The 27,999-nt window shown below is 55.3% G+C and overlaps 2 protein-coding genes across 20 annotated transcripts in view; both read left to right on the plus strand.

The window, feature by feature from the left end:
• REPIN1 (replication initiator 1) overlaps positions 1-6,067 on the plus strand; it is a 31,931-nt gene extending 25,864 nt beyond the window's left edge. For 2 of the 10 annotated variants that reach the window (XM_038559669.1, XM_038559673.1), the window contains 3 exons: positions 67-214; positions 1,685-1,870; positions 3,264-6,063. In XM_038559669.1, coding sequence (XP_038415597.1) covers positions 67-214; positions 1,685-1,870; positions 3,264-4,990 — 2,061 coding nt within the window. In that variant the 3' untranslated portion in view covers positions 4,991-6,063. Of the gene's footprint in view, positions 1-66; positions 215-303; positions 359-878; positions 1,013-1,198; positions 1,561-1,684; positions 1,871-3,263 lie in introns of those variants that run through there. The other 8 variants (XM_038559670.1, XM_038559675.1, XM_038559674.1 and 5 more) reach the window with 8 other exon arrangements.
• ZNF775 (zinc finger protein 775) lies at positions 102-27,992 on the plus strand. Of its 10 annotated transcripts, none has more exons than XM_038559680.1 (4): positions 9,587-9,741; positions 10,088-10,180; positions 23,283-23,317; positions 25,591-27,989. In XM_038559680.1, the coding sequence occupies exons 1-4, from the start codon at positions 9,611-9,613 to the stop codon at positions 27,192-27,194; spliced, it is 1,863 nt and encodes a 620-aa protein (XP_038415608.1). In that variant the 5' UTR covers positions 9,587-9,610; the 3' UTR covers positions 27,195-27,989. The 10 variants fall into 10 exon arrangements, with proteins under 10 accessions (XP_038415610.1, XP_038415608.1, XP_038415611.1 ...); XM_038559683.1 differs by lacking the exon at positions 10,088-10,180 and adding an exon at positions 13,410-13,476 and having other exon boundaries at positions 9,613-9,741; XM_038559684.1 differs by lacking the exon at positions 9,587-9,741 and adding an exon at positions 13,410-13,476 and having other exon boundaries at positions 10,092-10,180.
• Positions 27,993-27,999: the final 7 nt, after the last annotated feature.

Here is a 27,999-nt window from a genome sequence, read left to right on the forward strand (position 1 = left end):
GATTTGAAATGTAATGGACTCTAGAAGCTCAAAGTACGAGAGATCTTTATTTTCTGTTTCTGATAGGACCGGCGCAACAGATTGAAGTGTTTTAAAAATGATCGCACGATCAACACTGACTTTATTGTAAAGCATAGAAGTACACGACACCGTGCCCGCCTGGAAAGCCCAGGAAGTGTGTGTGGTTTGCAAAGCCCCGGCCACCTGCTCGGCGGTGAGTCACGGGCGCAGGCTCGCACCTGCCTCCGCGCCGCCGACCGGCTGCTGCGCGGCTCCCAGCGCGATGTCCGAGGCGGGGGCGGCCCCCGCGCCAGGCCCCGCGCCGCGGGCCGCGGGCCGCCGGGAACGCCTGCTCTCGGTAATTCCTGGAATCGGGGGCATTCCCTTTCTAAAGTTTGGGCGGTCGGGCTTTTCCTTTCTCCACTTGGGAACAAACCAGAAGCCGGGCTTTCGGGTCAGCGCGCCGCCCCCGGCCGGGGGGCATCTCGGGGCCGAAACGCGGCCAGCGGTCGAGGTGGCCGGGGGGCGGCGAGCGCTCTCTCGGGAGAGGCCTGCGAGGACGGGTCTGGCCACGCCGGCGCGCAGGGACGCGCGTCCTCCGTCGGGACAAAGGGTCGGGAACTTGCGCCCGGCCTGTCCCGGAAAATCCGGGCTGCGGTCGCCATGGCTACGGAGCCGGGCTCCAGGCGGCGGCCCCCAGCCCAGCCCAGCCCGCGAGGGGGCGCTGGGAGGGGGCGGGGGCGGGGGCGGGGGCGGGGGCGGGGGGGACGAGCCCGCCCGCCCCGCCCCGCCCCGCCCTCCGGCCGCGGCCGCCGGCCCCAGCCCGTGACTGACCCTCGGCAGCTCCTGTAGTCACGTGGCGCTGGGAACCGGCGGGGGGGCTGGGCCCGGGCCTGGCAGTTGTGAACTCGAACCTGCCGCTGTCGCCGCGCGGGGCGGGGAGCGCGGCCGCCGGCGCCGGCGTTCCGGCCTCATGGACGCGCGACGCGCCTCCGCGCACCCCGCCGGAGAGGTTCGTCCCGGGCAGGGCGCGGGGTTCCACGCGGGCCCGAGGCGGGCGGCCCTACCTGCCGGGCGCGTGACCGTGTGCGCTGTGTGGGGGGGACGGTGGCGGACCGAGTGGGGGGGCGAGCCCGCGCACCTGCGCACAGGCTCCGCGAGGTGCGCTCTGCGTGGGGACCCGAGCGGGCCCACTGGGGGCGCGCGGAGCCGGGTGTCCGCGACGTGAACGGGGGACACGCGCGAAAACAAAAGGGGGGTGTGGGGTCGCCGGGACCCTCTGCCATCCAGAGGGCACAAGGGGATTGTGACCGAGACCTGGCCACACTCGCTCGCCCTGCGCAGCCCCTTGGGAACCGGGCCTGGAATTCCTGTTGGGAGGAGGGTGGGGGAAGGGGAGCCAGCAGGGATTCCAGAGTTTCTGCCATCCGCCGGCCTTTGGCCATCAGCATGGAGAATTCGTGCTGTGACCTTACCGTGGAGGAGATGACCCCCAAGCGCTGTCGTGTACTTCCTTGGCGAAGGGGGCAATATTCATTTATTAATCCAGTATCCATTAAGGTTACTCGGCCGCTCGGGGTGTGGGGCTTGGGTGGGGGAGGGGGCTGTGGCTGGCGAGGACACAAAGATGACTGCCCTAGAGGAGCTCAGAGCCTCATGCATGTTTTCTCTCCCCTCCCCGCAGGTAAGGCTGGCCTCTCTGCACTCAGAGGTCTGAGCTCTGCCATGGGGGTAGGGGTGTCTTTACTGCTGCAGTTTTCTCTGACATCTGGGGGCCACCAGAGTGTGGGCCGAAGCAAGCGCTACAGCCGCAGAAGTATCCCCAGGAGGAGCTGGAAAAAACCTCATCTCCAGCTCCACGGTCTCCAGGGTAGAGTCTGACCTTCTTTGTTGGGTTCCCAAATCATTCCACAGCCCCAGTGCTCAGATCTCATCCTGGAGGAAGGGAGTCACCTGGGGGTGGGGAGGAGGGAAGGATCACTTTCCCAAACCAGTGGTCTTCTCTGTGCTCATTCTGGTCATGGAGAAGGAGGCATGTCTGAGCTGCTCAAGAGGAGTTCGGCTCTAGGGAATTTAGGAGGATGTGCCTGGAGCTTGCAAGCCGGCAGTGAAGGTCCATTAGGAAGCTAATGACCACCTACTCCTCAGGGCCTTCAGGAAGCTCGCCTCGAGGAATCTCGGCTCCCTGGCACTGTGGAAGAGTGGAATGTAGGACAGCCCCTCCTGGGGTTGGCAGGGGACAAGGATTACAGTCTTGTCTTTCTTCCCCTTCTTTTGCCCCAATAGTAATCCCTACCACCCCGAGGGAGGCAGACTGTGGGTGTTCCTTGGACTTGGGAGAGCTTTCCTTCCTGCAGTGTCCTAATCATGTGTGTGTGGGTAGAGGAGGGCAGGCAGGCAGTGTGGGCACAGTCTGGACAGGCAGTGGCCCGGCGTTATGCAGTGCTGCAAGTAGCATCTAGCACTCCCTTCCTGTTTCCCAGAAGCGCTGTTGTCTCTTGCTCTCCAGGCTTCTACCCTGACAGACTGAGGTTAGGGAGGCCAAAATGCTCCCTGTGGTGTGATTAGAGCCCAGGAGAGGGTAAATAGGATAAAGGCTGTAGGAGCTTCTTTCTGTGGGAACTTTACAAACCCAGGTGTTTTAAAGGAAAGAACACTGGCCTGGGACTTAGAAGACCTGTCACCTGGTCTTGGTTCTGCTGTTGGTTTACTGTGGCCCCTTGGGCGAGTCCCCTGTCCTTTCTTATGCCTCAAAATTGCTTCGTCTGTCAAACAGGGAGCTTCATGTTCACTTCTCCAGTCTCTGTGTTTTGTGAAGCTCAAATGTAGCAGCAGGAAATAGTAGAAACGAGCAGAGGGCAGCAGGGAAGCACTTGTAAAAAGCATAGAGCACCATAGGGAGAGGTGACTACATTTTCCAGTGAGTCCTAAGGCAGGAATGTTTGCTCAGCCAACGCTGGAGTGTTTACTTCATGCCAGACACGGGGTGACTGGCATGAGGGGGGATTCCAAGAAGTGTCAGAGTTCCTTCGTTCTGGTAGTTTCCAGGGCCAGTTAAATACTTAGGACAAATACACTCAAAATGGTATCTAGAAGTGCAAGATTGAAATAATGTAGAACATACAAGGAAATAGAAAAATAGTCCAGATTCAAGGGCTCTAGGAGTTCAGAGGGACGAGCTCCTCGAGGGCCTGGGGTTGGCCAGGGAGGAACTGGGGCAGGATAAATTGATCTCCAGAGTGACACTGCTCTTCCACCCTCAGCAGAGGAAGAACCCATGCTGGAACGGCGCTGCAGGGGCCCCTTGGCCATGGGCCCGGCTCAGCCCAAGGTCTCTGGGCCCTCCCAGAAGTTGCCCCAGACCATGGAGAAGGAGCCCCACGGGCTGAGGTTACAAGGCACTTCCGAGGCCCAGTTGGGCAACCAAGCCCCCAGTAAGGCCCATCGATGTGCCCACTGTAGAAGGCACTTCCCAGGCTGGGTGGCCCTGTGGCTTCACACCCGCCACTGCCAAGCCCGGTTGCCCCTGCCCTGTCCTGAATGCGGCCGTCGTTTTCGACACCCTCCCTTCTTGGCACTACACTGCCAGGTCCATGCCGCTGCCACTCCAGATCTGGGCTTTGCCTGCCACCTCTGCAGGCAGAGCTTCAGAGGCTGGGTGGCCCTGGTTCTGCATCTCCGGGCTCACTCAGCCGCAAAGCGGCCCATTGCCTGTCCTGAATGTGAAAGACGTTTCTGGCGACGAAAGCAGCTTCGGGCTCATGTGCGGAGGTGCCACCCCCCAGCCCCGGAGGCCCGGCCCTTCATATGTGGCAACTGTGGCCGGAGCTTTGCCCAGTGGGACCAGTTAGTTGCTCACAAGCGGGTTCACGTAGCTGAGGCCCTGGAGGAGGCAGCAGCCAAGGCTCTCGGGCCTCGGCCTAGGGGCCGCCCTGCGGTGACGGCGCCCCGGCCTGGCGGAGACGCTGTTGATCGCCCATTCCAGTGTGCCTGCTGTGGCAAGCGCTTTCGGCACAAGCCCAACCTGATCGCCCACCGCCGTGTGCACACGGGCGAGCGGCCCCACCAGTGCCCTGAATGCGGGAAGCGCTTCACCAATAAGCCCTACCTAACCTCACATCGGCGCATCCACACCGGGGAGAAGCCCTACCCGTGCACCGAGTGTGGGCGCCGCTTCCGCCACAAGCCCAACCTCCTGTCTCACAGCAAGATCCACAAGCGCTCAGAAGGGTCGGCACAGGGCGCCCCGGGCTCAGGGAGTCCTCAGCTTCCAGCTGGCCCCTTGGAGGCCTCGTCGGAGCTCGCTGCAGACGCCCAGCTGAGACCCAGCCAGGAGCGAGCACCGGAGCCTCCGCTGGAGGCCCCTGGGGCGCCCCTGCAGGACCCGGCGGCCGCGCCCCCATCCCTGTTCACCTGCGATGACTGTGGCCGGAGCTTCCGGCTCGAGCGCTTCCTGCGGGCCCACCAGCGGCAGCACACTGGGGAGCGGCCCTTCACCTGCGCGGAGTGCGGGAAGAACTTCGGTAAGAAGACCCACCTGGTGGCGCATTCCCGGGTGCACTCGGGCGAGCGGCCGTTTGCCTGTGAGGAGTGCGGGCGCCGCTTCTCCCAGGGCAGCCACCTGGCCGCCCACCGGCGCGACCATGCCCCTGAGCGGCCCTTCGTCTGCCCGGACTGTGGCAAGGCTTTCCGCCACAAGCCCTACCTGGCGGCCCATCGACGCATCCACACCGGCGAGAAGCCCTACGTCTGCCCAGACTGCGGCAAAGCATTCAGCCAGAAGTCCAACCTGGTGTCCCATCGGCGCATCCACACAGGCGAGCGCCCCTATGCATGCCCCGACTGCGACCGGAGCTTCAGCCAGAAGTCCAATCTCATCACCCACCGTAAGAGCCACATCCGGGACGGCGCCTTCTGCTGTGCCATCTGTGGCCAGACCTTTGACGACGAGGAGAAGCTCCTGGCCCATCAGAAGAAGCATGATGTCTGAGAGGGCAGGGGCTGCAGAGACCAAGGGAAGGGGGTGGCCTGAGCGTCATTTACAGGCGTGTTGCTGTGGGCCTGTGCTTGGGGGTACCTGTGTTGCTGCTGCTTTAGGAAAGGGGTGGGAGAGCAGCCAGTGAGCTGGGCCCTGTTAAGGAGGGAGGTCTAGTCCCCAGCGGCAAGGGAAGCCTCACTCAGTGCAGGGGGGCTCAGGCCTCCAGCCGGTGTTTGCTAAGGTTCTGCCCTGACCATCCTGTGCCCTGGAAAAGTAGCAATAGCAGCTCTACCTACCCCTTAGAGCCCTCCAGCTGGAGGGGCCACCAGGGGACAGGAAGTCCCTTCCCCTCTGGTGTTGACGCCTTAATGTCCTTGTCTTTTATCATGAGTTCCTTCAGGTCGTTTTTTGGAAGTAGGTGTGGTACAGTCTTAGTAAATGAGCACTTGGGAGGAAAAGTGGACCAGCTGGATACACCTGGGAGAACCTGCTGGCCTTGTTAGACAGTTCCTGGGCCTTTTCCAGCACAGAGGTGAGGCTGCACTGCTCGAACCTGTCCCACTCCGTCCCCTTCTGCCCCTGCCCCTGCATAGGCACCTGGACTCAGACCCATCTACTGTTAGCGCTCAGCTCCACTCCACCTCCCCAAGATCAGTGCACCACCTTCCCGGTGCTTAGAGCATCCCCTGGCTGTCAACAGCTCTGTGTCCAGGCTTTTGTCTGAACACCCCAACCTTCCACTCGTTCCAGAACTCAACGTGGTGGGAAGGACTGCCCCAGTGATAATGGAGGGTCGGCTGACAGCATGAAAGGGACAAGTTTCCTTTTCAACATTTCTAGGTTATGGATGCCCAGCCTCCCCCACCTCCGTCCACCTCCACACTTAGTTGACAGGGAGTCCCCACCTCCTGAGGCCCTGGTTCTATTGTAGGATAATTCTAATTGTTAGAAATTCTTCCTCATAATGAATGGAATCTGCTTTCCTGTAATTTCTACCTATTGGGCCTCGTTCTGTTCTCTGGAATGAAACAGAACAACCACTTACCCTCCTTTTCAAACTAGAGAATAAAGATTTGGTTTTAGAAGCTGGTGGCTGTGTGTTCCTTTCTCCCGAAAAGCCTTGTAATTTGAAAGAGGGGAAGCATGCTGCTCTGGGCTTTGGTTGGGGGGGGGGGGGGGGAGTGAGGTGGGGGATGGGTGTTGCTAACGGGATAAGTGCCTCCACTCTGAGTTCCTTTGCACCTTACCTCCAATGCTTCTCCAAAGGAGGCCAGGCACACCCTGCAGATGGGGCTGGTTCTGCAGGGACTTGGCTTTCTGTGGGGTCAAGTTAGACTTGGCAGGGGCCAGTTATCGGAAGAGTTCTGCTCTGAACCTTCTGCAGTGCCTTCCTGGCTGGCCTGCTGCAGTTCCCCACATATGTGGCTACAGATGCTTCCCTGCACTGGTTGTTTCATACAAATTTGAGTGCTTATTTTTGACAAATATCAGTAGGCCCTTTTCGTGCCAGTTTTAGTAATTTCTGCACAGATCCCGGCACCTAGCACACAGCGCATAAAAACCACAATTTCTGTGAGTGGCATTTTGCAAAGAAGTTCACCTAAATTATCCCACATAATCCTCGTATGGTAGGTACTCTTTTTAGAGATGAAAACATTTGCTCAAGGTCATGTGACTGGCAATCACCAGAGGCGATCGAAAACCCAGGTCTATCTGACTCCCGTAACCTGTGCTCCTGACCACTGCCACAAGTTTATTGGGTGAATGGCGTGTGCTGCTGCTTTGGCAAAGATAATTATTAAATGCCAACTATGCTTATGCTTGATGTGATGGTGACTAGGGGTTTGCCAAGATAAGACTTTGTCCTTACCTCTAAGAGGCCTAAGTCTGGAGAGGAACTGTGTGTGTACAGCTAATGAGCAGAGGGAGATGGATGGGGCTGAGTGGGACTCTGTGTAGGATGGAAACAGATGGCTTCCAAATTTCATATTGGTTAAAGCCACTCCATGACTTCATGGAGCCACTTAAAAACCTGTATAGTTAATGGCGAATTATCTTTCAGAGACTGGAAGCATTGCCTCAAGAATGCCACACATCAATATATCTCTTTAAGGGACCCCAGGGCTTCAAGGGAAAAGGAGCAATGCTTTTTGGGGGCTAGAGGGCAGGAAAGTAGGTCAACGTCTAGGGATGAGGGCAGGGAGCAGGACACAGGTCCTCAGGTATCTAAGGTTCATAATTGGGGGGTTGGGGAAAAAGATGAGGGCGGGAATCTGACCAGGGCTCCTGACTTTGAAAGATCACTTTTAGAGGAACTGCTCGGGTGTGGGGAAGCCAGCATTGGGTATCCACTAGTGCTGCACTGCACCTGTTTTGGGGTAGAAATGGTTTGGAGAAGTCCAAAGTTCTGGGAAAGCCACAGAAGTGACTTTGAGGGGGCTGGTAATGCTGGGACGGAGTGATCTTATCCATGGGTCCTTCCTGGGTCCCTTGGAGGACCTGGTGGTTCCCATGTCCTTGCTCAGCATGGCACATGCTGACAGCAGTCTTGAAGGAGGAACTCCACTAGGAGGGGATCATAGTTCTGAGGCAACCCGTTTCCCCCTCTTTTCTTCTACAATTACAAAAATACTAAATTATCTTGTCAAAATTTAATAATGCAGATATATAGTTTTTAAACGTGCAAGTCTTTCATTCCACCAATTCTGTCCTCTTTTTTTTTTTGAAGATTTTATTTATTCATGAGAGAGAGAGAGAGGCCGAGACACAGGCAGAGGGAGAAGAGGCTCCATGCCAGAGGAGTGTGACATGGGACCCAATCCCGGGTCTCCAGGATCACGCCCTGGGCTGAAGGTGGCGCTAAACTGCTGAGCCACCCCGGCTGCCCTCTCTTTTTTCTCAATGTAAATAGGATCCCAATGTGCTTCATTCTTTCTATCCTTGAAATACCTTTGGTCAGGAAATGTCAATCTGGGGGAAGTCTTTCACTCTTTAGAGGAGGAAACATGCCCAGAGAGAAGTGGTTTTCTCACTCATAATCAGTGGCAGATCTGGAACTAGAATACTGGAATTCCACAAGCCTTTGGGAAAAACCTCCAGTAGGTGCTCTAAAAGATACAGATGAACAGGATTCTTTAAAAAGCTGACAGCCTAGTGGTGTCTGGCCTCTGTGTGGGGTTTTACACTGTACAAATGCTTCTTTTTTTTTTTTTTTTTAAATTTATTTATGATAGTCACAGAGAGAGAGAGAGAGGGGCAGAGACACAGGCAGAGAGAGAAGCAGGCTCCATGCACCAGGAGCCTGACGTGGGATTCGATCCTGGGTCTCCAGGATCGCGCCCTGGGCCAAAGGCAGGCGCCAAACCGCTGCGCCACCCAGGGATCCCTGTACAAATGCTTCTATAGACCATAGAACCAGTTTGGGTCCTGCAAAAATCCAGAAAAGTAAGTATGTAACTAGGAAATTACTAACTTTTTTATAGATAAGTCAAAGTCCAGAGACAGAAAAGTATCTTTTGTAATAGCTGCAAAGAAGTTAGTGGCAAAACCAATAAATCTCAGTCCAACGGTATCTATTGTTGTGAGGCCAAACAATAGCTGGGCTCAACGCAAATGCTTAGTAGGCGCCTACTGATTAATTAGAATGAGGTCCACCAGCATGAGGGTAGGTTTGTAGGAAGTCTCAGAGAGGCCAGCTTCTGTTTTTATCCACCTTGCGTCCCAAAGGCAGTTTCGAAGCAGCTCCAGAGAGAATCCTGCCAGTGGGAGTTGACCTAGCTGGCTTGAGGTAGCAGTGTGAGGAATCTTATTGGCATAAAGGAGCATTTGCTTTCAATTAGTGTGGGTAGAAGAGAAAATTCTCTTTTCTGAAGATCTCTAGGAGCAGTCAAGACCCTCCTTGGCCGTATGGACCCTGGCCCTGAATCAGCAACCACACTCCGCCTAGGAACGCGACGTCTTCAGACTGCTGTTTCCGGTCGAGAAAGCGAGGGGGTTGGATTTAATGAGGTCTCCGTGTCTCTCTCGTGGAGAACCCCCAGGATCGTTTATCCGGTGCCCACGACCTGCCCGGCGCCGCGCGGGGTGCGGTGTGCGGTGGGCGATTTCTCTCGGGTCGTGCGAGGCAGGTACAGTTTCTCACTCTATAACACTTGGCGGCTGTAGTGCCAAGTACCGCCACTATGTCACCTGCACACGCGAGTGTGAGCATCGGAGTGGGGTTCGCGCGTCCTGTGCCCCGGGATCGCGGCACCAAAGCCGGGGCGCGCGCGTCCCTGAGTCGGCCGGAGAGTTGCGGAATGACGGGATCGATCTGAGAGCGCGTCCGCGGGTCCGGAGTCAGAGGGAGAGCCCGGCGGAGGGAAGAAGAGGTGCCGTGGCGCCGTGGGGTCACCGGTCCCCGGCCTCGCCCTCGCTCCTCCTCCCTCGGAGCCCCCGACTGGCTCCCCCGCCGGCGGCCAAAGCGTTAACGCCGCGCGGGGGGCCCGGGAGGCCCCGCGGGCTGCGAGGTCAGCCCGCCCACGCGGGCTATTGGCTCAGGAGAACAAAGGGGCCGCCCCGCGGGCTTCTCCGATAGGGTGGAGCTGGTCATCTGAGCGGCGCAGCCAATCAGGAGGCGGGACGGCCCCGGGGATGGCCAGGCCCGTTAGCCAATCAGGGGGAGGCGCCCGCCCCGCCTGTCCCGGGACTGGCGGGGCCGGGGAGCCCAGTGCCCAAGTCGCCCCGGGGTGGCAGTTCGCGTTAACCTTAACCACAAAGTCAAGGTATTTATTCCCGTCCCCTCCCTCCGAGTCCCTCCGAATCCGGGCGGGAGGGGCGTGTGGAAGGACGGACCGTGCTGTGGGGCCAGCGCCCGGCCCGCTCGTCCCGCGCTGCCTCCACCCAGCCGCGGGCTGGAGGCGGCCTCGGGGGTCTCGGGGTCCCCTGAGCCCCCGGCGCTGCGGCCCCCAACTTTCCCCACCCCCACACAGCCCCTGAGGGAAGGGGCCCGGGTCGTGCGTGGGAGGGGGCTGCAGGCCGGGGCCGGGGCGGGGGGTGGTGAGAGCGGGAGGGACGGGGTGGCGGGCGAGGCGCTGACCCCCTGGTCCCCCTGGGCGCCTTCTGCCCAAGCGCTGGCTCGACGTTCGGGGCTGTGTCGCTGTGTCCGGAAGACGGAGCTTCTGGAGGGCAGGAACCCCAGTGCTCGCCGCACAGTGACACCGAGTAGGTGCTTAATAAGTGATTCAATGAGTGGGCATGAGGATCGGGAGTGCGAACAATGAGAAGGAAGCACCCCCCAGAAATTGGAAGTGTGTGTGTGTGTGTGTGTGTGTGTTGGGGGGGCTCCATTCCAGGAAGATGGGCACCGAGTCAAGACTTCAGTGGGGGTGGGGTAGGAACTGGGGGCTTCTTCCCCTGCAAAGGCGGAGGATGACAGACATGCAGCCTCCTGCAGTCCTTTGGGCCGGGTAGAGCCTGGAGCGCGTCCTGCTCAGCCAGCCTGGGCTTGGGTGTGGTCAGAGCCCAGGAGCCTGAGACTGGCTGATGTCCAGGCTCCACTCTTAGCTGTTCTTTTTGGGTCCCGTGTTCATTTGTAAAATGAAGAGATTAGAGGACATTAGTTTCCCTTCAACTCTAGGTGCCGTGATTCTGTGCTTCTAATCCGTTCTGGAGTAAAATTTCTGTATGGTGTTTCTTTATTAAAATTTTTGTTAATGGTTTTCAGCACACGGGACCTTGGGCTGGATGTTGGGGAGAGAGAAATACACGTTAAGATGTTTACAGTCTTGTTGTGGAGGCATTGGATTGCTATTATGCAACGTATGTGGCATCAGGCTGGGTGGGTGCACAGGCCCCTACAGAGAAGGGCCCCTACCTGAGACTGCCATATCCAAAGGGGCTTCCTGCTCAAAGCGATCCCTGATCTAGGCTGGGAGAAGAAGAGCTGGGCAAGAGTATTCCATGACTGGTCACAGGCCAGCCAAGATGCTGCAAGGTCAGGGAGTCACGTGTTGGGACAATGGGGAGCTGGGAGGCAGGATGAGTGAGCAGAGGCCAGGTTCTCAGTGGTTTTGCCAAGAAAGTTTTAGCTAAACCTGAAAGTGCTGGGGAATATTTTAAGCAAAGTAGTAACAAGTCCTCATTGTGATTTTAGGAGAAATTACTTTGAGTTCTGGGTGATGAATGGATCGGAGGGGCAAGATAAGCTATAAAACTATTAGTGTCTTTGGGCAAGAAGCAGTGAGGCCTGAACTGAGGTGGGGCAGTAGGAGATCTTGGAGGCATTAAAAACAGCACTGGTACAACTTACTGACCTATGCGTTGTGAGAGCTGCACTCTGTGTGGTAGTGAAATGTGGTGGTGGTTTTGAGAGGCCTGATGAAGACCATTGTCCCCACTGGAGAGGCAAGGGCTACCCAGGACAAAGTGCAGAGCTTGGTGGAGTGGTCCAGCCCAGACACCTGTCCCCTGGTGAGGGTTAAGCTGAGGAATCCAAGATTTCCTAGTGCAGCGGTTGCTGGGAGTGAAGAGTGTGGCCAGGGTGTGCAGAAGGAGACCTTAGGCCCAACTCTCCTTGGGGCAAGGGATGTCACCTCTGGGCTTGCTTTTCCCATCCAGCAAAGGGGTGGGGAGCTTCCCACCCTTTCCAAGCTCCTTCGAATGAACCAAGGGGTGGAAAGTATCTATAAATGAAAATGTGACACTTGTCCAAAGTTTTGTTAGCAGTCAGTTTCATCTCTTGCCTTCGGATCGGGTAATGGGGGACCCCAGGCCCTGGAGGGCTCTTGAATCTTGGAGTCAGGGCCGAGGAGTGTGGGTGGTGCTCTCTCCTCTAAAGGGAGATGGTGAACAGGGACTAGGGACATGGATGCCACAGGTGAGGGACAGGCATAGGGGCAGGGAAGTGGGATGGGGCATTCTCACAGAGGGATGACCACTGGACCCAGTGGAGGCAGGGGTCTGGGAAGCAGGTGCCTCTGAGACTGGCCTGGGCTTAAATCATGGACCTCTGGGAGGTGGGCAGCTGCCCCTGCTGTCCGTGGACGTGGTTCCCAGAGGATGCTGGTGGAAGCAACCTGATGTCACTAAATGGAACTCTTCTTACCTGGGCAGCCCTGAGGTACAGGTCTTCTAATGTGGGAGGCAGGCAGGGGGTGAAGGCAATGCGCTGACCTAAAAATAATTTGTCTTGCACTTTGTGAGTGTTTTCCAGAGTCCTTTCACACTGCTCCCCCACCCCTTGTTTGATAGAATAATTCTACACATGGAATAAGTGTTATTATGTTCCAAATAATAATAGTTTCTGTGGAATGATGGCCCACCCTTTCTCCTTGCTCCTCTGACCCCTCTCTGAGGACCGAGGGCCACAGCATCTGGGAGACTGAGGTCTGAAGGCACTGGAGTAGAAAAGGGGGAGTGGGCGGGGCTTGGAAAAAGAGCCACAGTGGGAGGTGCCTGGGACACCTGATCCAGTGCTGAGTGAGATCTGCAGAAGCCAAGAGAAATGAGCGTTCTTGAGGAGCAGGCTGGGTGAGGGGAGAGGAAGGTGGGTGGAGGGCCTGGGGGGGGTGAGGAGGCATGCCTCTGCTGGGGCGAGGGATGGAGGTGGGCCTCTAGGCGGTGGAGGCGGCACCTCCCTAGTCTGAGCTGGGACCTCTGGGCCTGCTTGTCTGTCTGGGCCCTGAGGGCCGTAAAGAATGGGAAGCAGGTCTCCTGGGGCCCTGGCAGCAGCTGCTCTGTGTTTCTGATAACATTTTAAAGCCACTGGTTTATTGTGTCATCCTTGCTCATAAACTGTGGATGAGAGGAAGTTGGGAGGTCTGATGTGTCCAGGGGCTTGATACCTGGAGAGAGCCGACTATACAGAGGCCAACCAGGACAACCCCAGGGAGCAGGCCTTGTACTGGAGTGACATTTGTAGGACTGGCCTTGGGGGAAAACCTGGTGGCTTTGGAACGGGTCCTGGGAGACAGAGGATACACTGCCTCCCTCCCCTTGAGGAAGCTGAGGCTTTGAGGCTCTGGCCAGCAGAAGGATCCAAGGCTTCTAGCCCAGCCCTGCTTTCCTTACCACTGTCTGCTCCTGCCCGGTTAGGCGCCAGCACCCAGCCCAGGGGAGCCTCTCTTCCCCACCAAGCCTTCTCCAGGGCTGTTGAGTGTCTAGTGCCCTGCATACGAGGAGTCATGTACGGCCTTGAGATAGTCCCCACAGAAAAATTTGTGCATACCTATCAAGCCCACTCACATCGGGGAGCAGAGTTTGGGGTGACCATGTAGGCGCTGGGGGTCTTTGGAGATGCTGAAGCAGCTGGAGGAGTAAAGGCTTAGGAAGAGTGAGTAGCCCTGCGAGAGGCCCTTTGGAGAGGGCTGAGGAAATGGGGAGTGGGAGAGAGAGACCCTGCTGGTTTGTAGGCTTCGGGAGGTGCAGTGTGCTGCATATTTGTCTTCTCCAGGGCTCAAGACAAACCTGTGGGGTAGGCCTTTCCAGTCTCCTTCACCTTAGGAACCCGACGCCCAAAGGTAAAGTGACTTGCCAAGGACTGACTAATGGCTTAGAACTCGGGGACCTGATTCCCAGCCTAGGCGCGACCTGGGCCTGATGTGAGGGGCAGCCTTTGGGAGCAGGCTTGGCTGAGGGGCCAGCCCTGTGGGGCTCAGGTTCCCAGGGGAAGGGATCTGCTGCTTCCTCATGGCTAGAGCAGAGCCCAGGTCTCAGTCTGCCCCTGGCTTTCTGCGCCTGGCCACCCTCTGCCCCACCAGCTCCAGCCCTGGCTGGCCTCGAGCCACCCCTCCCCCAGCACAGGGGACCTAACCGGTGACTGGCCCCTACTGGCTTCCTGAGGTCCCGTTCTTGGAGCAGTGGGCAGCTGGGAGCATCGTGAACGTGTGCAGTTACCTGGGTCATGCAGAGATCCACACTTCCACTTCCCTGAGCGCGCTGTATAGTGTTGGTATTTATGTGGTTTGTGCGACACATGCCGGTTTCTGTGGGTTTGTTTGCAGGTGTATCTGGGAGTTTCTAGAGATCTCAGTTTCTTCGTACTTTGCATATAGATTTGCAGCTGTTCTCTTATGTATGAGCATCTCTGTATTTTTGTACTTTTGCACTTAGGTGTGTCAGATGTTGGATACGATTGCTCCTGGATGTGTGCATGAGTGCATTTAGCGTTTACGTCATTTTCTTCTCTGATGCCTGTGATTGCATATTGCGTTCTTTAACTGCAATTGGATTCCCAGGCAGAAAACGGCATCACCTTGTCCCAAGATAGTTGTCATCAGTGATCGAGGACTGGGGCCATAGGAACCCTCTTTTCATGCCTCCATTGATTCATCCATCCATCCGTTCATCCATTCGCTTACTCATTCATTCACTGTACAGGCACACTTTGGAGGTAGTCAGGTTTGTTTCCAGATCCCTGCATTAAAGCAAATATTGCGATAAAGCAAATCAAGTGAAGTGTTTGGTTTCTTGGTGCGTACCAGAGTTACGTTTACACCATACAGTAGTCTACTGTGTGCGCAACAGCAATATGTCTAACACGACAATGTACATGCCTTCATTAAAAAATACTTTAATGCTGAAACATGGCAACTATCATCTGGGCTGTCAGCAAGAGTATTCCAACCTGGCCACGTGTTAGGGCAGGTTGTAATCACTGATCACAGATTACCATAATAAATATAATAATAAAGAAAATGTTTGAAATATCACAAGAATTACCCATTTGTGACATGGACACGAAGTGAGCACATGCTGTTGGAAGAAAATTGTGCAAGTAGACTTGCTCAGCACAGATTGGTCACAAACCTTCAGTTTGTAAAAAAAAAAAGAATAAAAAAAAAATATCTGCAAAGTGAAGAAAGCAAAGTGCACTGTAGGGCAGTGTGCCTGCAACTGAGGCCCTGCTGCTTTCCTCCTGGACCTTACGGTCCAATGCCGCGCCATCCACTGGAGCTTCATTTTTTTTTTTTTATAAATTTTTTTTAATCTTTATTTATTTATGATCGTCACAGAGAGAGAGAGAGAGGCAGAGACACAGGCAGAGGGAGAAGCAGGCTCCATGCACCGGGAGCCTGATGTGGGATTCGATCCCGGGTCTCCAGGATCGCGCCCTGGGCCAAAGGCAGGCGCCAAACCGCTGCGCCACCCAGGGATCCCCCACTGGAGCTTCATTGACAGAGGCATGCTTTCTGCTGTCCTGACAGTAGCTCGAGCTACTTGAGGCTGTTGAGCACTTGAAATGTAGCTAGTGTGATTGAGAAACTGAATTTAAAATTTAATTTATGTAGATTTGAATAATCACATGTGGGTATGGAAGCCAGGTGCCTGAAAATGAAGGATATGGGTAGGGTAGGGGGCTTGGTGAGTCCTGTACTTTCTTCTAGGAGGCAACATGGTCTGTGAGAAGGGCAGGCTGACCTCAGTTTGGTTCTGGCTCTAGGATTCACTAACTGAGTGACTTTGAGCAAATGACTTAACTTCTCAGATCCTAATTGGTTGTGAAGGATGAAATGGGTGATGCCTGCTAAGTGTTGGGTGCGCAGTGGTGCTCAGAGCCAGTGGCTCTCTCCTTGTCCATACTGGAGTCTTGGCCAAGCACCCCTTCTTTCTATGGCTAGATCAACATCAAGATCTCAGGGAACTATAAAAAAAAAAAAAAAGATCTCAGGGAAGTCTCCCAGGCCCCCCAGTAAAATGAGGTTAGGAGAGATATAACCTCTGCCCCTAGGTAGTGCTCTTTGAGAATCCCCCCAGGGTGGAGGCTGGCTGGAGCCTGAGCAGGGCCACCGCCTTGCGAATGCTGTTCTGGCCACCATCTTGGGTCTTCCTTGAGCATCTGACCTGTGTGAGCCAGCATGGTGGGTCAGGGCAAGGACATGAGACATGGTGCCTGCCCCCAGGAAACAGGATCTCCCAGGGAAAGAAAGCTGGGAGTGGGCCAGGCAGGTTGGAGCATGTGGGGCGAGGGAGGCTGGGCAGGTGGGCTGTGCACTGTAAACCAGATGGGGTCAGATGGGGTCAGACCGGCTGAGAGGTGGGAAAGATGTGGTTAATAGAAAGATAGGCCATTCAGGGAGCATGGTAGCCTCGAGATCCTGGCGAAGGGGGTTAGCTTGTGTGGAGGGGGCGCTTTGGGAAGAGGCCCCCCCGGCCCGCAGTTTCCTCTGGGGGCAGGGGCTTGTTGGCCTAGGGGAGCAGTGGTGAGTGGTGAGGAGCTGGGTGTGGCCCTGGTGGGAGCTTACCACTGAGGAGGGCCTGGGAGCTAGGCCTTCACCTGGGGTTTGGGGAGATGCCACCCCTCCAAGCTCCAGCTCCTGGTGTGGCTCATCCCTGCTCCAGCAGTGACAAAGGACGGGTGAGGTGCCATCCATTAGCTCCCCCTTCCCTGCCTGAGGTCTGATCTGTGAAGATGGCTTGGCTGGTGGAGAAGTCCCAGGGGCCTGAGGTTGGGAGGATGTGGAGAGATGGGGGCCATGTCCCTGTGCTGCCCCTCCCATCTATGGCCTTTCTCTTCACCCCAGCTGCTCTCTGTGCCTCTCCCTGCCCCCAGGATTCTGCTGAGAGCAAAGCCCCTTTGTTACCTTCCCCTGCCCCCAAACCTCACCACCTGCTGTAGGGCACAATCCGTGCTTTGTGTGGTCTGGCAGTTGTCATGCAGCTGCCCCCCTACCCCCACCCCCAGAGGCCTCTCATTGAGGGCCCGCCTCCAGCTGCAGCCTGACCCAGTGTGGGCAGGGCCGGGCCCAGAGCCAGGTGCCGGAAGAGGAAGTGACCAGGGCCTTGTCCCCAGACCCATCACTCCATAGAACTTCCTGGGCAGGGAGGGGGCAGGTCACGGAAACCCCTGCATGACAGGTCAGGCAGGTAGCCTTCAGAGAGTACATGTGGGCCTGGAGGTGGATTGGCCCTGTTGGCCTGCAGGCCAGGCCAGGTTGGGTGAGCCACGTGTTAGGGCAGGTGGGTGAGAGGGGGGTAAGAAGGAGCAGACAGAGCAGCAGAGCAGGGCAGAGGCAGAAGAGGAAAGGTTAGAGAAGGTGCGGCTTTCTCAGGGTTTTACCTGCAGGACACCTGCTGGCCCGGTTTTTAGCCATTGCCCCTGAGCACACTGTTGGAGGTGGGCCCTCAGGACATGGGGGTCTGCCCCTCATCCTTTCCCCTGCCCTCTTTTTTCTTACTCCTTCCCCTTGGGCCCATGAGAGCCCCCTGCTTTCCTTTTTTTTTTTTTTTTTTTAATTTTTATTTATTCATGAGAGGCACACAGAGAGAGAGGAAGGCAGAGACACAGGCAGAGGGAGAAGCAGGCTCCGTGCCGGGAGCCTGACGTGGGACTCGATCCTGGGTCTCCAGGATCACACTCCGGACTGAAGGCAGTGCTAAACCACTGAGCCACCGGGGCTGCCCAGTCCCCTGCTTTCCCTTCCTACTCCTGTGCTTACCTGGACCACACCTGAACCCTGGCGAGGCTGGGACAAAAGTACCCAGGGACACAGGAGCTGCTCTGGTAGCTCACTAAATTATTCACTGAGAATTGAAGCCTTTCTGCCACCAGAGGTGACTTTTAGGCCCTAATACCCCTTGGAAGACAGAATGGATCCAGTAAGACCTATATGATGGGGCTCAGAGGCCCCTTGCTGTGTTGTGTAGGGGTTTCGTGAATAAGGCCAGGGTCCTACCCAGTGTCCTTGTCCTGAATTGTGGCCTGGGTCTCTGCTCCCTCTGAGTTTTCCCAAAGGCGGCCTCCCCTTCTCCAGTCCTCTGAGCCTCTTTAGGAGGACATTGTATCTCCCATGGGTGACAGGCTTCCCCCTGGTGTGGGACACACAGTCACCTGGAGGGAAGAGGTGGTGCTAAGGCAGGCATCCATCGGACCCTGCCCTGTCCCTACCTCCCACCCCCCCCCCCCCCCCCCCCCCCCCCCGCCTTCCACCCCCCACCTTCTTCTTCCTGTTTGCTTTATCTCTGCACCACAGTAGGTTTTAGTGTCTTTAAGAAGCCACAGTAGGGGTGCATAGCAGACCCTTGTTGGGGAAAAAGAATTAAAATCTCCTGCCAACTCAGAAAAGCTCCCCACAAAAGGAGGGAGAAAAAGAGAAGTTGTTTTTTTTTTAATCGAATAAGCATTAATGCAGAAAGAGATACACGTCCCAGGCAATCGGCTCAGAAATGAGGAAAGCAGGAAGAGACCTCCCCCTGTTACACAGCCCAGCAGACCAGCCCGCTACTCACGCTACTCACGGGCTCTCCAGGTACAGCCTGACCAGGCATCAGGCAAGAGGACTTCCCTGGTGCCACTGTTGGCCACCCATCATTCATCCTAAATCCACCTGGCGATCAGGTAGCACGAAGAGTCGAGGGGCAAGCAGAGGTCTGGGGGAGAGTGCCCCATGCCCCATACAGAAGGGCAGCCAGTAAAGCCTGGGCCCCCCAGCAGCATCTCCTGTCCCTGACAATGAGCCAGTTAGGAAGTTTCCAAAACCTTGAGCATTAAAAAAAAGAAAGAAGAGACGAGCCCCAGATTGGTGAAGTCTTTTTTTTTTTTTTTTCAAAGATTTTATTTATTTATTCATGAGAGACACACAGAGGCAGAGACAGAGGCAGAGAGAGAAGCAGGCTTCCTATAGGGAGCCTGATGCAGGACTCAATCCCAGGACCCCGGGATCACGACCTGAGCCAAAGGCAGACGCTCAACCACTGAGCCACCCAGGTGCCCCCAGTTTGGTGAAGTCCTTAACAGGTACCCTAGCTGATTTATGTGTAGTCTGGCATGGGGCAGGGATGGGAGGGGATTTTGAAGGAGAGGGACCCATGGTGCTGGAGGGCCATTTCTGCCTTCCATGGTGGCTTCATGGCCCCTCAAGGCGGGGGGGTCTCCAGGCTTAGCTGAGTTTCCTGTGTGGCATCTGTCACTCCCCCTGCCACACACACACACTGCTAAGATTGAGCCAGTGGGCCTGAGCCTCTGGTCTGGGAGTCAGGAGACCTGGGGCCGCCCCTGGCGGCCACCATGCAGCCGCCTTGGTGACTTGGGCCACGTTAGGGGCCCTCTCTGGCCTCAGTTTCCTCCTCATAAAATGGGAATAATGCCTGTTTTGCCTGCCTAGTAGCTATGTGTGCAATTTTTAAAAAGCCCTGCACTCTCCACTGAGGTCACAGACAGAGAAGTTCTTGAAAAAGAGGGACCACATTCTGTGAAGTCACAGGAGAGTGGGGAGTCCCATTTGGTCCTTGTCCCAATGGCCAGCTCTCCTTCCTGTGCCCCCTTGCCCGCAGATGGCAGGGCAGGAACAGGTACCCAGGAGGCCTCTGTGGATGGAGCTTGGCCCCACTGGTAGGAGCACAGGTAAGGGAGTGACCATACAGGTGGGAGCCCACCGCGGCCTCCTCCACCAGGCCGTCTTCCCGCCCTGCCCTGTCCTGCTCAAGTGTGAGCTGCTACGCTCACCCATAGTATATGGGCTGGAGGAGTATTACAGAGCAGGAAGGTCCTCCAAAGAATGCAAAGAACGACCAGGTGAGGGGATGTGCTCACACCCACCCTGTGTGTGAGCTTCCCAGGCAAGAGGGAGGGTGAGGTGTTTGCTGACCGCTGGGGTGCTGGCGGTCACGCTGATCTAACATTGAAAACCAGCTCACCGGGTAAGACGATCCCTGCTAGGTTTTGATCAGGAAAGTGCCTTCAGGGCAGCCCTGGTGGCTCAGTGGTTTAGCGCCGCCTGCAGCTCTGGGTATGATCCTGGAGACTCCGGATCGAGTCCCACGTCGGGCTCCCTGCATGGAGCCTGCTTCTCCCTCTGCCTGTGTCTTTGCCCCTCTCTCTGTGTCTCTATGAATGGATAAATAAAATCTTAAAAAAAAAAAAAAAAAAAAGGAAAGTGCCTTCCGTTTGGTCCATGAAGACTTCCTGAGGTCACTTAGGGTTCATGGGGCGGCTCGGCAGTCTTGGTGTCTGCTGGGCGGGCGCTGCTGTTAGCGGAAGTCCTGTGCTCTCTGCTGAAGCCCCCCACGGATCCCCGAGCACCCCCAGCCTCCTCACAAGCCCGCGATGCGGTGGGGTGGGGGCGGTTAGCCTCCCTGCTGCAGAATGAACGGCTCTGGTCCTGGGAGACGGGACAGGGCCCATCCCTGGGAACGCTGTCCCTTGGCTCAGCTACTTGGCTCAGCTCAGCTTCTTTGCCTCCCCTCCCCTCCTCGCTTCTCCAGAGGCCTTGCCCCCTGGATCCCAGGGCCCCAACCCTCCCAGGATAATCATCACGATGAACCTAAGATGGAGACAAAAATCAGGCAGTTGGGTAATAAAGGAATGAAGCACCCAGCTCAGATGGGTGGTGTGGTCCACGGACACTGCACATCCTGGGTCCATGCGGACCCCACTTCTGGCCTGGCTCCCCACCACTGCCATGTCACTTTGAAGGCGGGGAGCCCCCAGGGTGTGTGTGTATGTGAGAGAGAGAGAGAGAGAGAGAGATATGCTGACGTTACCATAATTACAGTAAAACCAAGGTCGAATGGCTCCGGATGTTTTAGCAGAAGGAACCTTTCCCAGGTCAACCTGTAAGGAGGAGCCTAGTTCAGGTATGAGAGGCAGTTGGCCAGGGCCCTCTCCCCACCTCGGGCAGCTTCTCAGGTACCCTGGGATCTTAGGGAAGACCTTACTCCTGGGTCTTAAGAACACTGGCTTTGACCCTGGAGGACGGAGGCACTGGGGGGCTGGGGACAGCTCCGGGCACCCCGTAGGCTCCCAGCACCGGCTGGCCAGGGGTGCAGAGGAACTCTTTCTGGGTGGCAGAACTGTTGAGATAATTAAAGCTTACCTCTTTTAAGCACCCTTTAATTTCTATTTATTTTATGTGTTTTTCTTATTGTGGTGAAATATACATAACAGGAAATATACCATTTCTTTTTTTTTTTTTTGAAAGATTTTATTTATTTATTTGACAGAGAGAGCACAAGCAGGAGGAGTGGCAGGCAGAGACGGAGAGCGGGAAGGAGAAGCAGGGAGCCTGATCCCGATCCTGGGGCTCAATCCTGGGACCCTGGGATCATGACCTGAGCCGAAGGCACTTATACCTGACTGAGCCGCCCAGGCGCCCCCACACCTGAGTAGATTTTAGATTCGCTCCTGACTGCTAGTTTGGACACCTAGTCCCATTACATACTTCAGCTGGCCAACATTTTAGCGCATCCACAGAGACCCTCTAATAGTCAAGTAAACTAGTTACTATTGGGTATTCAATTCCTGCCAATATGCAATTTAAGTCTCCAATTTCATCTTCCAATTATGACTCCTGCTAAAATGATTTCTCATAACCAAGCACCTGGGGGTGGGGTGCTTCCAGGGTTGTTTTGCCAAGAGGAAAACGGGCCCCTCACAGGTACTTTCTGAGTCCCTACCCTCCCACCCCATCCCGTGGTCACCACATCCGTTTCCGTGTCCTCTTAATGGCCATTGAGGCTGTGAGTGAGGCAGGGCTCTTTGGCCCTAGAACCAAAGGCCACCAGATTCTAAGTGAGGTTTTTGTTTAAAAAAAATTAAATGTTTTAGGGCCACCTGCGCAGCTCGGTCCTGGGATTGAGCTCTGTGTCAGGCTCCCTGCTCAGTGGAAAGCCTGCTTCTCCCTTTCCTCCTTGCTCACTATTTCTTTCTCTCAAATAAATAAATACAAATCTTTAAAAAAAATAAAGATTTTTAAGATCCTAATATTTGAATATTGTCATAAAAATTCAAAGAACGCAGATAAAGTGAGGGTCCCCTTTGACTTCTCCCCTCTAGTCCTTGGATTGTCTGCATCATCTATAGGGTGCCCACTGTCATGCTTTGCCCCAGATCCTCCCGGATTGTGCATATTTGTACATAGAGAGGTATAGTTGTAGTTTTCATAAATTGGGTCAGACGACTGACTGATCATTGTTTTTCAATTTGGTTTTTGTTTTATCTTAAAATGTTTTGACAATCTTCACATCAGCATATAGACGGCTCTTAGCTAAGCATTTTTTTAAGTTGCCGCATACTCTTCCATATTCTGAAGGGAGTGATCATTTTGTGTGACTATTACTGACAGGTAATGAGATTGTTCTCCAGCGTTTGCTAATTACCAATAGCTCTGCAGTAAATATTTGTGGACATTCCTCTGTACGCTCCTATGTATTTATTAGGATGAACACCCAGAGTGAAACTGTTGGGTAGAGAAAGTAGAGGTTCTGCTACATTTATAATTTTATTTTTTCTTTTTTTTAATAAATCAACAAATCTTTATTAAACATACATTTATAATTTTAATAAGCATTGTCAAATTGTTCTCCAAGAAGTCTGACTTCCTGCCTCAGCTTGCGCCTGCACACACACACACACACACACACACACACACACACACAGGTGCATTTGTTCTCCTAGGTAGTTTCCAGGTGCTGCAAACATCTGTGTGCAGGTTTCTGTACAGACAGAAGTTTTCAATCTTTTGGGAAAATACTCAGGGGAGGGAGTGATGATTGGGCCCTAAGAGTACGTTTCATTTTGTTGGAAACTGCCAAACTGTCCTCCAAAGTGGCTGTACTGCTCTGCAGCCCCCACAGCAGTGAATGAGAGTTCCTGGGGCTCCTTGTCCTCACCAGCATTCGGTGTTGGTGGCATTGTGGGTTTTGCTTGTTCTCATAGGTGTGCAGTGCTAGTATTTCAGCTTTCCATTTTGTCTAAGCCAAATTCTTCCTTGCTCATTTTTAGAATTTTCTGGATGATTTATGCACATCAGAAATTTTATAATTCAGTGAATTAGGATTACACTGAATTTAAGCATTGTTTTGGAGTGAAGAGCTTCCTTCCTTCTCATCTAGGAGTATGATGTATCTGCCCTTTTAGTTACATTTTCTTTATCCTTTCAATAACGTTTAATAGTTTCCTTTATATAAGTTTTGTATGTGTATCTGGCCTGTGTATCAAGCCCATTATTTTATTAAAGGTACAAATTTTTATTTGTTTTTGTATCTGGCAAACTTGCTGAAACTTTTTTTTTTAAGATTTATTTATTTGATGGGGAGGGGCAGGGAGGAGGGGCAGAGGGAGTGAGAAAAATCCTGAAGCAGACTCCCTGCTGAGTGCAGAGCCTGATGCAGGGCTCCATCCCTGCACCCTGAGATCATGACCTGAGGCGGAATCAAGAGTAGCAGCTTAACCAACTGAGCCACCCAGGCACCCTGTCGAAACTCTTATTTCTAATATTTTGTCAGTATATTCTCTTGTACATTCTGTGTTAATAGTTATCAGCAAATGACGCTTTTCCCTTCCAATATTTATATATATTTTTCTTTTCTCCCCCTCTGCTTTGGCTAGTTCCTCAAGGACAATGTTGAAGAGTGGCAGTGATGGTGAGCATCATCTTGTTCCTAACCTGAACGGTATTCCAATCCCATGCCTTTGGTTATAAGATAACTGCAGGTTCTAGAATAGCTTCTTTGTCTGCCTAAGAGTATTTCCTATATGCCTGGTTTACCGAGAGCTTCCTTCCCCCTCTCTCCATCCCTTCTTCCTCCTCTCCCTCCAGAAATGATGTTGGACTTTATCATATGAGACTTTTTACATGTATTGAGATTATGTAAGGTTTTTTCCTGTTTAGAAAGTCAGTATTATGAGCTATATTGAGCCATCTTTGCTGGGAAGATCCCAGCAAGGTCATGCTATGTTGTTCTTTTGATGCCGATGAACTTGCTTTGCCAATATTTTTTGCTTGTTTTTGGTGTCTGCTTCCAAACTCTAAACCTATAATTTCCTGCCTGCCCTTGTCTTGTTGACTCTGGATCATGCTAGCTTGTGGGCTGTCTCCCCTCCCAGTCACTGTCATAGTTTATGTAAGCTGCGGACAACCCTTCCCTTGAAATTTTAGTAGAACCTGTTTTTACAGTTGCCCATTTTTGAGGTAGAACGCTAGCTTTCTGTTCTGTCTCTTTTAGGACATTTTTTAAAAATCTTTTGAGTTCATTTTGTTAATTTATTTTGTCTCACAGAATCATCCATTATATATAGATTTTTCAAAATGATACATTTATGCATTAATTAGGATTTTAGGATTTTCAGAATCCTTTTTATTTCTCTCTGTTCCCTTTACCCTGTGGTCTCTGCTTTTGTCTATTAGTTCCTTCCTCCTACTTCCCTTGGGTTTGTTTATTTATTTTTATTTATTTATTTACTCATGAGAGAGTAAGAGACACAGAGGCAGAGACACAAGCAGAGGGAGAAGCAGGCTCCCTGTGGGGAGCCTGGTGCAGGACTCTATCCCAGGACCCCAGGATCTTGACCTGAGCTAAATGTAGATGCTCAACCACTGAGCCACCCAGGTGCCCCCCTTGGGTTTATTTTGTTGTCTTTTTATTGTCAGAACTTACTTAGAATTTCTCCTTTTTGTTCATAGCTGTTTTATTTCACCTACTTTTTGCTGAATATAAACTTTTGGTTGAAGTATAACACAGAAGTGCACAGATCACAAGTTCTTACAAATTCTTAAAAAGTGAACATATGGGCAGCCCCGGTGGCGCAGCGGTTTAGCGCCGTCTGCAGCCCGGGTTGTGATCCTGGAGATCCGGGATCTAGTCCCACGTCGGGCTTCTTGCATGGAGCCTGCTTCTCCCTCTGCCTGTGTCTCTGCCTCTCTCTGAATGAATAAATAAATAAATCTTTAAAAAAAAAATAAAGTGAACATGTGCATGAAGCCAGCACCCAGATGAAGAGAAAGAACAATGGGGCGCCTGGGTGGCTCTGTCCCTTAAGCTTCCGATTCTTGATTTCACCGGGGTCATGATCTCAGGGTCATAAGATGGAGCCCTGTGTCTGGCTCCATGGAGCCTACTTAAAATTCTGTCTCTGGCTCTCCCTCTGTCCCCATCCTCCCCCACTCAGGCCTTCTTCCCATCGCAGTGCCTCCATAGGCCAGGAGTTATCCTGCCTTCTAACTCATCCATTAGTTTTGCCAGCTTTTGACCTTCATGTAAGTGGGATCCTACAGTCTGTGTGTAGTGTCTGTAGCAGACTTCTTCCATCATGGCTTCTGTCCATGCACAAGAGGGACCAAGCACTCCTATAGCATACTTTCTTGTTCTTGGTTCTGTTGAAGAAAGGTGAAGTTGCCAAACAGCCAAGGTCCAAGAAGGTGAGATGTGCAGGCACCATGGCTGTTGCCACCAAGAGCCTGGTGGTGAAGTGGACCTTGGTCACCCCACCACTGAGGGACTGGGTGTGCACTCACTTAGCAAGCTCCCAGCACATGGCTCCTCTTAGAATGAAACACTTTGAGGCTTGGCCATTTTCTGCTTGTTCCCTGGGTGGGAAGACCTTCGCTGCATCTCTGGGCCTCCAGGTGCAGAAGGCAGGGCAGGAGGGGTGGCCTCCAAACAGCCTCTCTTCCTTTCTTGCACTTCTTCTCCATATCCCAACCTGCCTTTATCTTACTGGCCTTTCTACCTTCCCTGCCCTCCTGCCTCCTGCCTCCAGTCCTCTTACACGCTTCCTTCTGCATCCTTTCCACCTGCCGCGTTTTCTATGCTCTGCCCTCCCAGCATTTCTTCCTCTCCAACTCCCCCCCCCACCCCCCACCCCCGGCCCTGCAGTGAGTGACTCTCCTTGTCCTCTCTCCCTTTGCCTCTGGCAGGAGATGGGCCGGTGATGAAGATCAAGCAAGAGAAGCCAGACTGGCTGCTGCAGACACTGGTGCCTCAGGCTGTGCTTTCCGAGAAGGATAAGGAAAACATTTTCCAGCAGCATCTGGCCCTGGCACCATGCCAGACCATGGGGAAGCCCCGAGCCTTGGGGGGACAGGAGGAGACCGGGGGCCCAAGGTGGGCTCCTCCCACTGAGCCGGCCAGGGGTCTGGCAGGCCGGGCTCTTTCTGCTGGCGAGGGTCACTTTGTATGCCTGGACTGCGGGAAGAGGTTCAGCTGGTGGTCGTCCCTGAAGATCCACCAGCGCACCCACACCGGGGAGAAGCCGTACCTGTGCGGCAAGTGCGGGAAGAGCTTTAGCCAGAAGCCCAACCTGGCGCGCCACCAGCGTCACCACACGGGCGAGCGGCCCTTCTGCTGCCCAGAGTGCGCGAGGCGCTTTAGCCAGAAGCAGCACCTGCTCAAGCATCAGAAGACCCACTCGCGGCCCGCCACCCACTCGTGCCCTGAGTGCGCGCGCTGCTTCCGCCACCAGGTGGGCCTCCGCATCCACCAGCGTGCGCACGCCCGGGACCGCCAGGGCGCCCGCGCTGGGCTGCAGGAGTTGCTGCGGGACGCCGCCACCCGCCGGAGCTGTCGCCTGCGGCCTGGGCCGCCGCGGGGTCGCCCCGAGTGGGCTTGGTTGGGGCTCTGCCAGGGCTGGTGGCGCCAGGCGGGGCCCCGGGCCGCAACCGCTGCCGCCGCGGCCGCCACCACCCCCGCGGGTCCTGGCGAGCAGCGCCAGTTCATCTGCAACGAGTGCGGCAAGAGCTTCACGTGGTGGTCGTCCCTGAACATCCACCAGCGCATCCACACGGGCGAGCGCCCCTACCCGTGCCCCGAGTGCGGCCGCCGCTTCAGCCAGAAGCCGAACCTGACGCGACACCTGCGCAATCACACGGGCGAGCGGCCGCACCCCTGCCTGCACTGCGGCCGCAGCTTCCGCCAGAAGCAGCACCTGCTCAAGCACCAGCGCACGCACTTGCCGGGCGCCCAGGCGGCGCGCTGCCCCAGCTGCGGCCAGAGCTGCCCGAGCCGCGCAGCGCTGCGGGCCCACCAGCGCGCGCACGCCGCCCCCGCCGCCCCCGCCGCCGAGCCCCAGCGCCCCGGGCAGGCCGCGCGAGATGCGGCGCCACGCTCCGAGCCACAGGCCGAGGCACCCCCGGGCCTGTCGGCGCAGCCTCAGGACCCCCAGCCGGCCCGGGGCCTGGGGGGTGTGCCGTGGGGGCGGGCGCGGGCGGGCCTGGGGGGGCCCGGCGAGCCCCGCCAGTTCATCTGCAACGAGTGCGGCAAGAGCTTCTCTTGGTGGTCGGCGCTCACCATCCACCAGCGCATCCACACGGGCGAGCGGCCCTATCCGTGCCCCGAGTGCGGCCGCCGCTTCAGCCAGAAGCCCAACCTGACGCGGCATCGGCGCAACCACACGGGCGAGCGGCCCTACCTGTGCACCGTGTGCGGCCGCGGCTTTAGCCAGAAGCAGCACCTGCTCAAGCACCAGCGTGTGCACCGGGGGGCCCTGGCGCCCACCCCCAGCGCCAAGGACCAGGCGCTTTAGCGTGCCCGACCCCGGGCAGACTCGTGGGGGGGGGGGGGGGGCGGGAGGGGATGGGGGGGGTGTGTGTGGCCTGAATGGGGGTTTCTGCAACCCCTGGGGGTCAAACCCTGGGAACAGGTGATATCCCCAAGGCCCCCAAGGCTAGAGAACAGAATTCTAGAAGCCTCCCAAAGGGGACAGGTAAAGGCCCCAGGGTGGGCCAAGGGAGGAGGTAAGATGAAAGAGCCCTCACTCTGGAGCTTGCCTGTGCCCAAGGGGCCTTGGGACCCGGGAGCGCAGTCTTCAGGCCCCGAGTGAGGGGGCTGCCAGGCTCCGGGAGGGGCTTCCCTGTGTGAAGTGGCCCAGGGGCTGGACTGAGCATCTGTGGCAGCAGCCTGTCAGGGGGCAGGCTGCGGGATGGCCAGATAACATACTCAGCCATAGAAGGACAGAAGCCAGCCAGTGGCTGAGGAGGGGCAGGCCTAGTCCCAGAGCCCACACTTATTGGCCCTTCAGTGTGTATCTTTGGAGGGAGTGAACAGTTCCCTGGTCCTTCCCGACGTGACTGCCCCCAAAGCCAGGGGTGCAGTCATGGTGGATGGGGCCTTAGGATTGGTGTGTGTGTGTGGTGGTCTGACTGGGGTACAAGAGGGGTGGTGGCAGCTGAGGTGTGGTAGCTTGGGGAGGGGCCTGCAGCAGGACACAACCACGTGTGCTGCTCCTACTTAGCGGTCCTGGGCATCCCCATGGCCGGCACCAACTTGGGCCTTTATCAATGCCAGTGTCACAGAAGAGAAAAATGAAGGATTGACTGTCTCACGTGGTC

This window comes from Canis lupus, chromosome 16 (genome assembly GCF_011100685.1).
Source record: "Canis lupus familiaris isolate Mischka breed German Shepherd chromosome 16, alternate assembly UU_Cfam_GSD_1.0, whole genome shotgun sequence".
NCBI lineage: Eukaryota > Metazoa > Chordata > Mammalia > Carnivora > Canidae > Canis > Canis lupus.

What these genes read in the sequence shown, in the direction of transcription:
- ZNF775 (XM_038559680.1), top strand. Translation starts at nt 9,611, where the DNA reads ATGGCCAGGCCCGTTAGCCAATCAGGGGGAGGCGCCCGCCCCGCCTGT. An exon ending in TCGCCGCACAGTGACACCGA is followed by an intron (nt 10,181 to 23,282) that starts GTAGGTGCTTAA and finishes TGCTTTGGCTAG; the next exon opens with TTCCTCAAGGACAATGTTGA. An exon ending in GTTGAAGAGTGGCAGTGATG is followed by an intron (nt 23,318 to 25,590) that starts GTGAGCATCATC and finishes TGCCTCTGGCAG; the next exon opens with GAGATGGGCCGGTGATGAAG.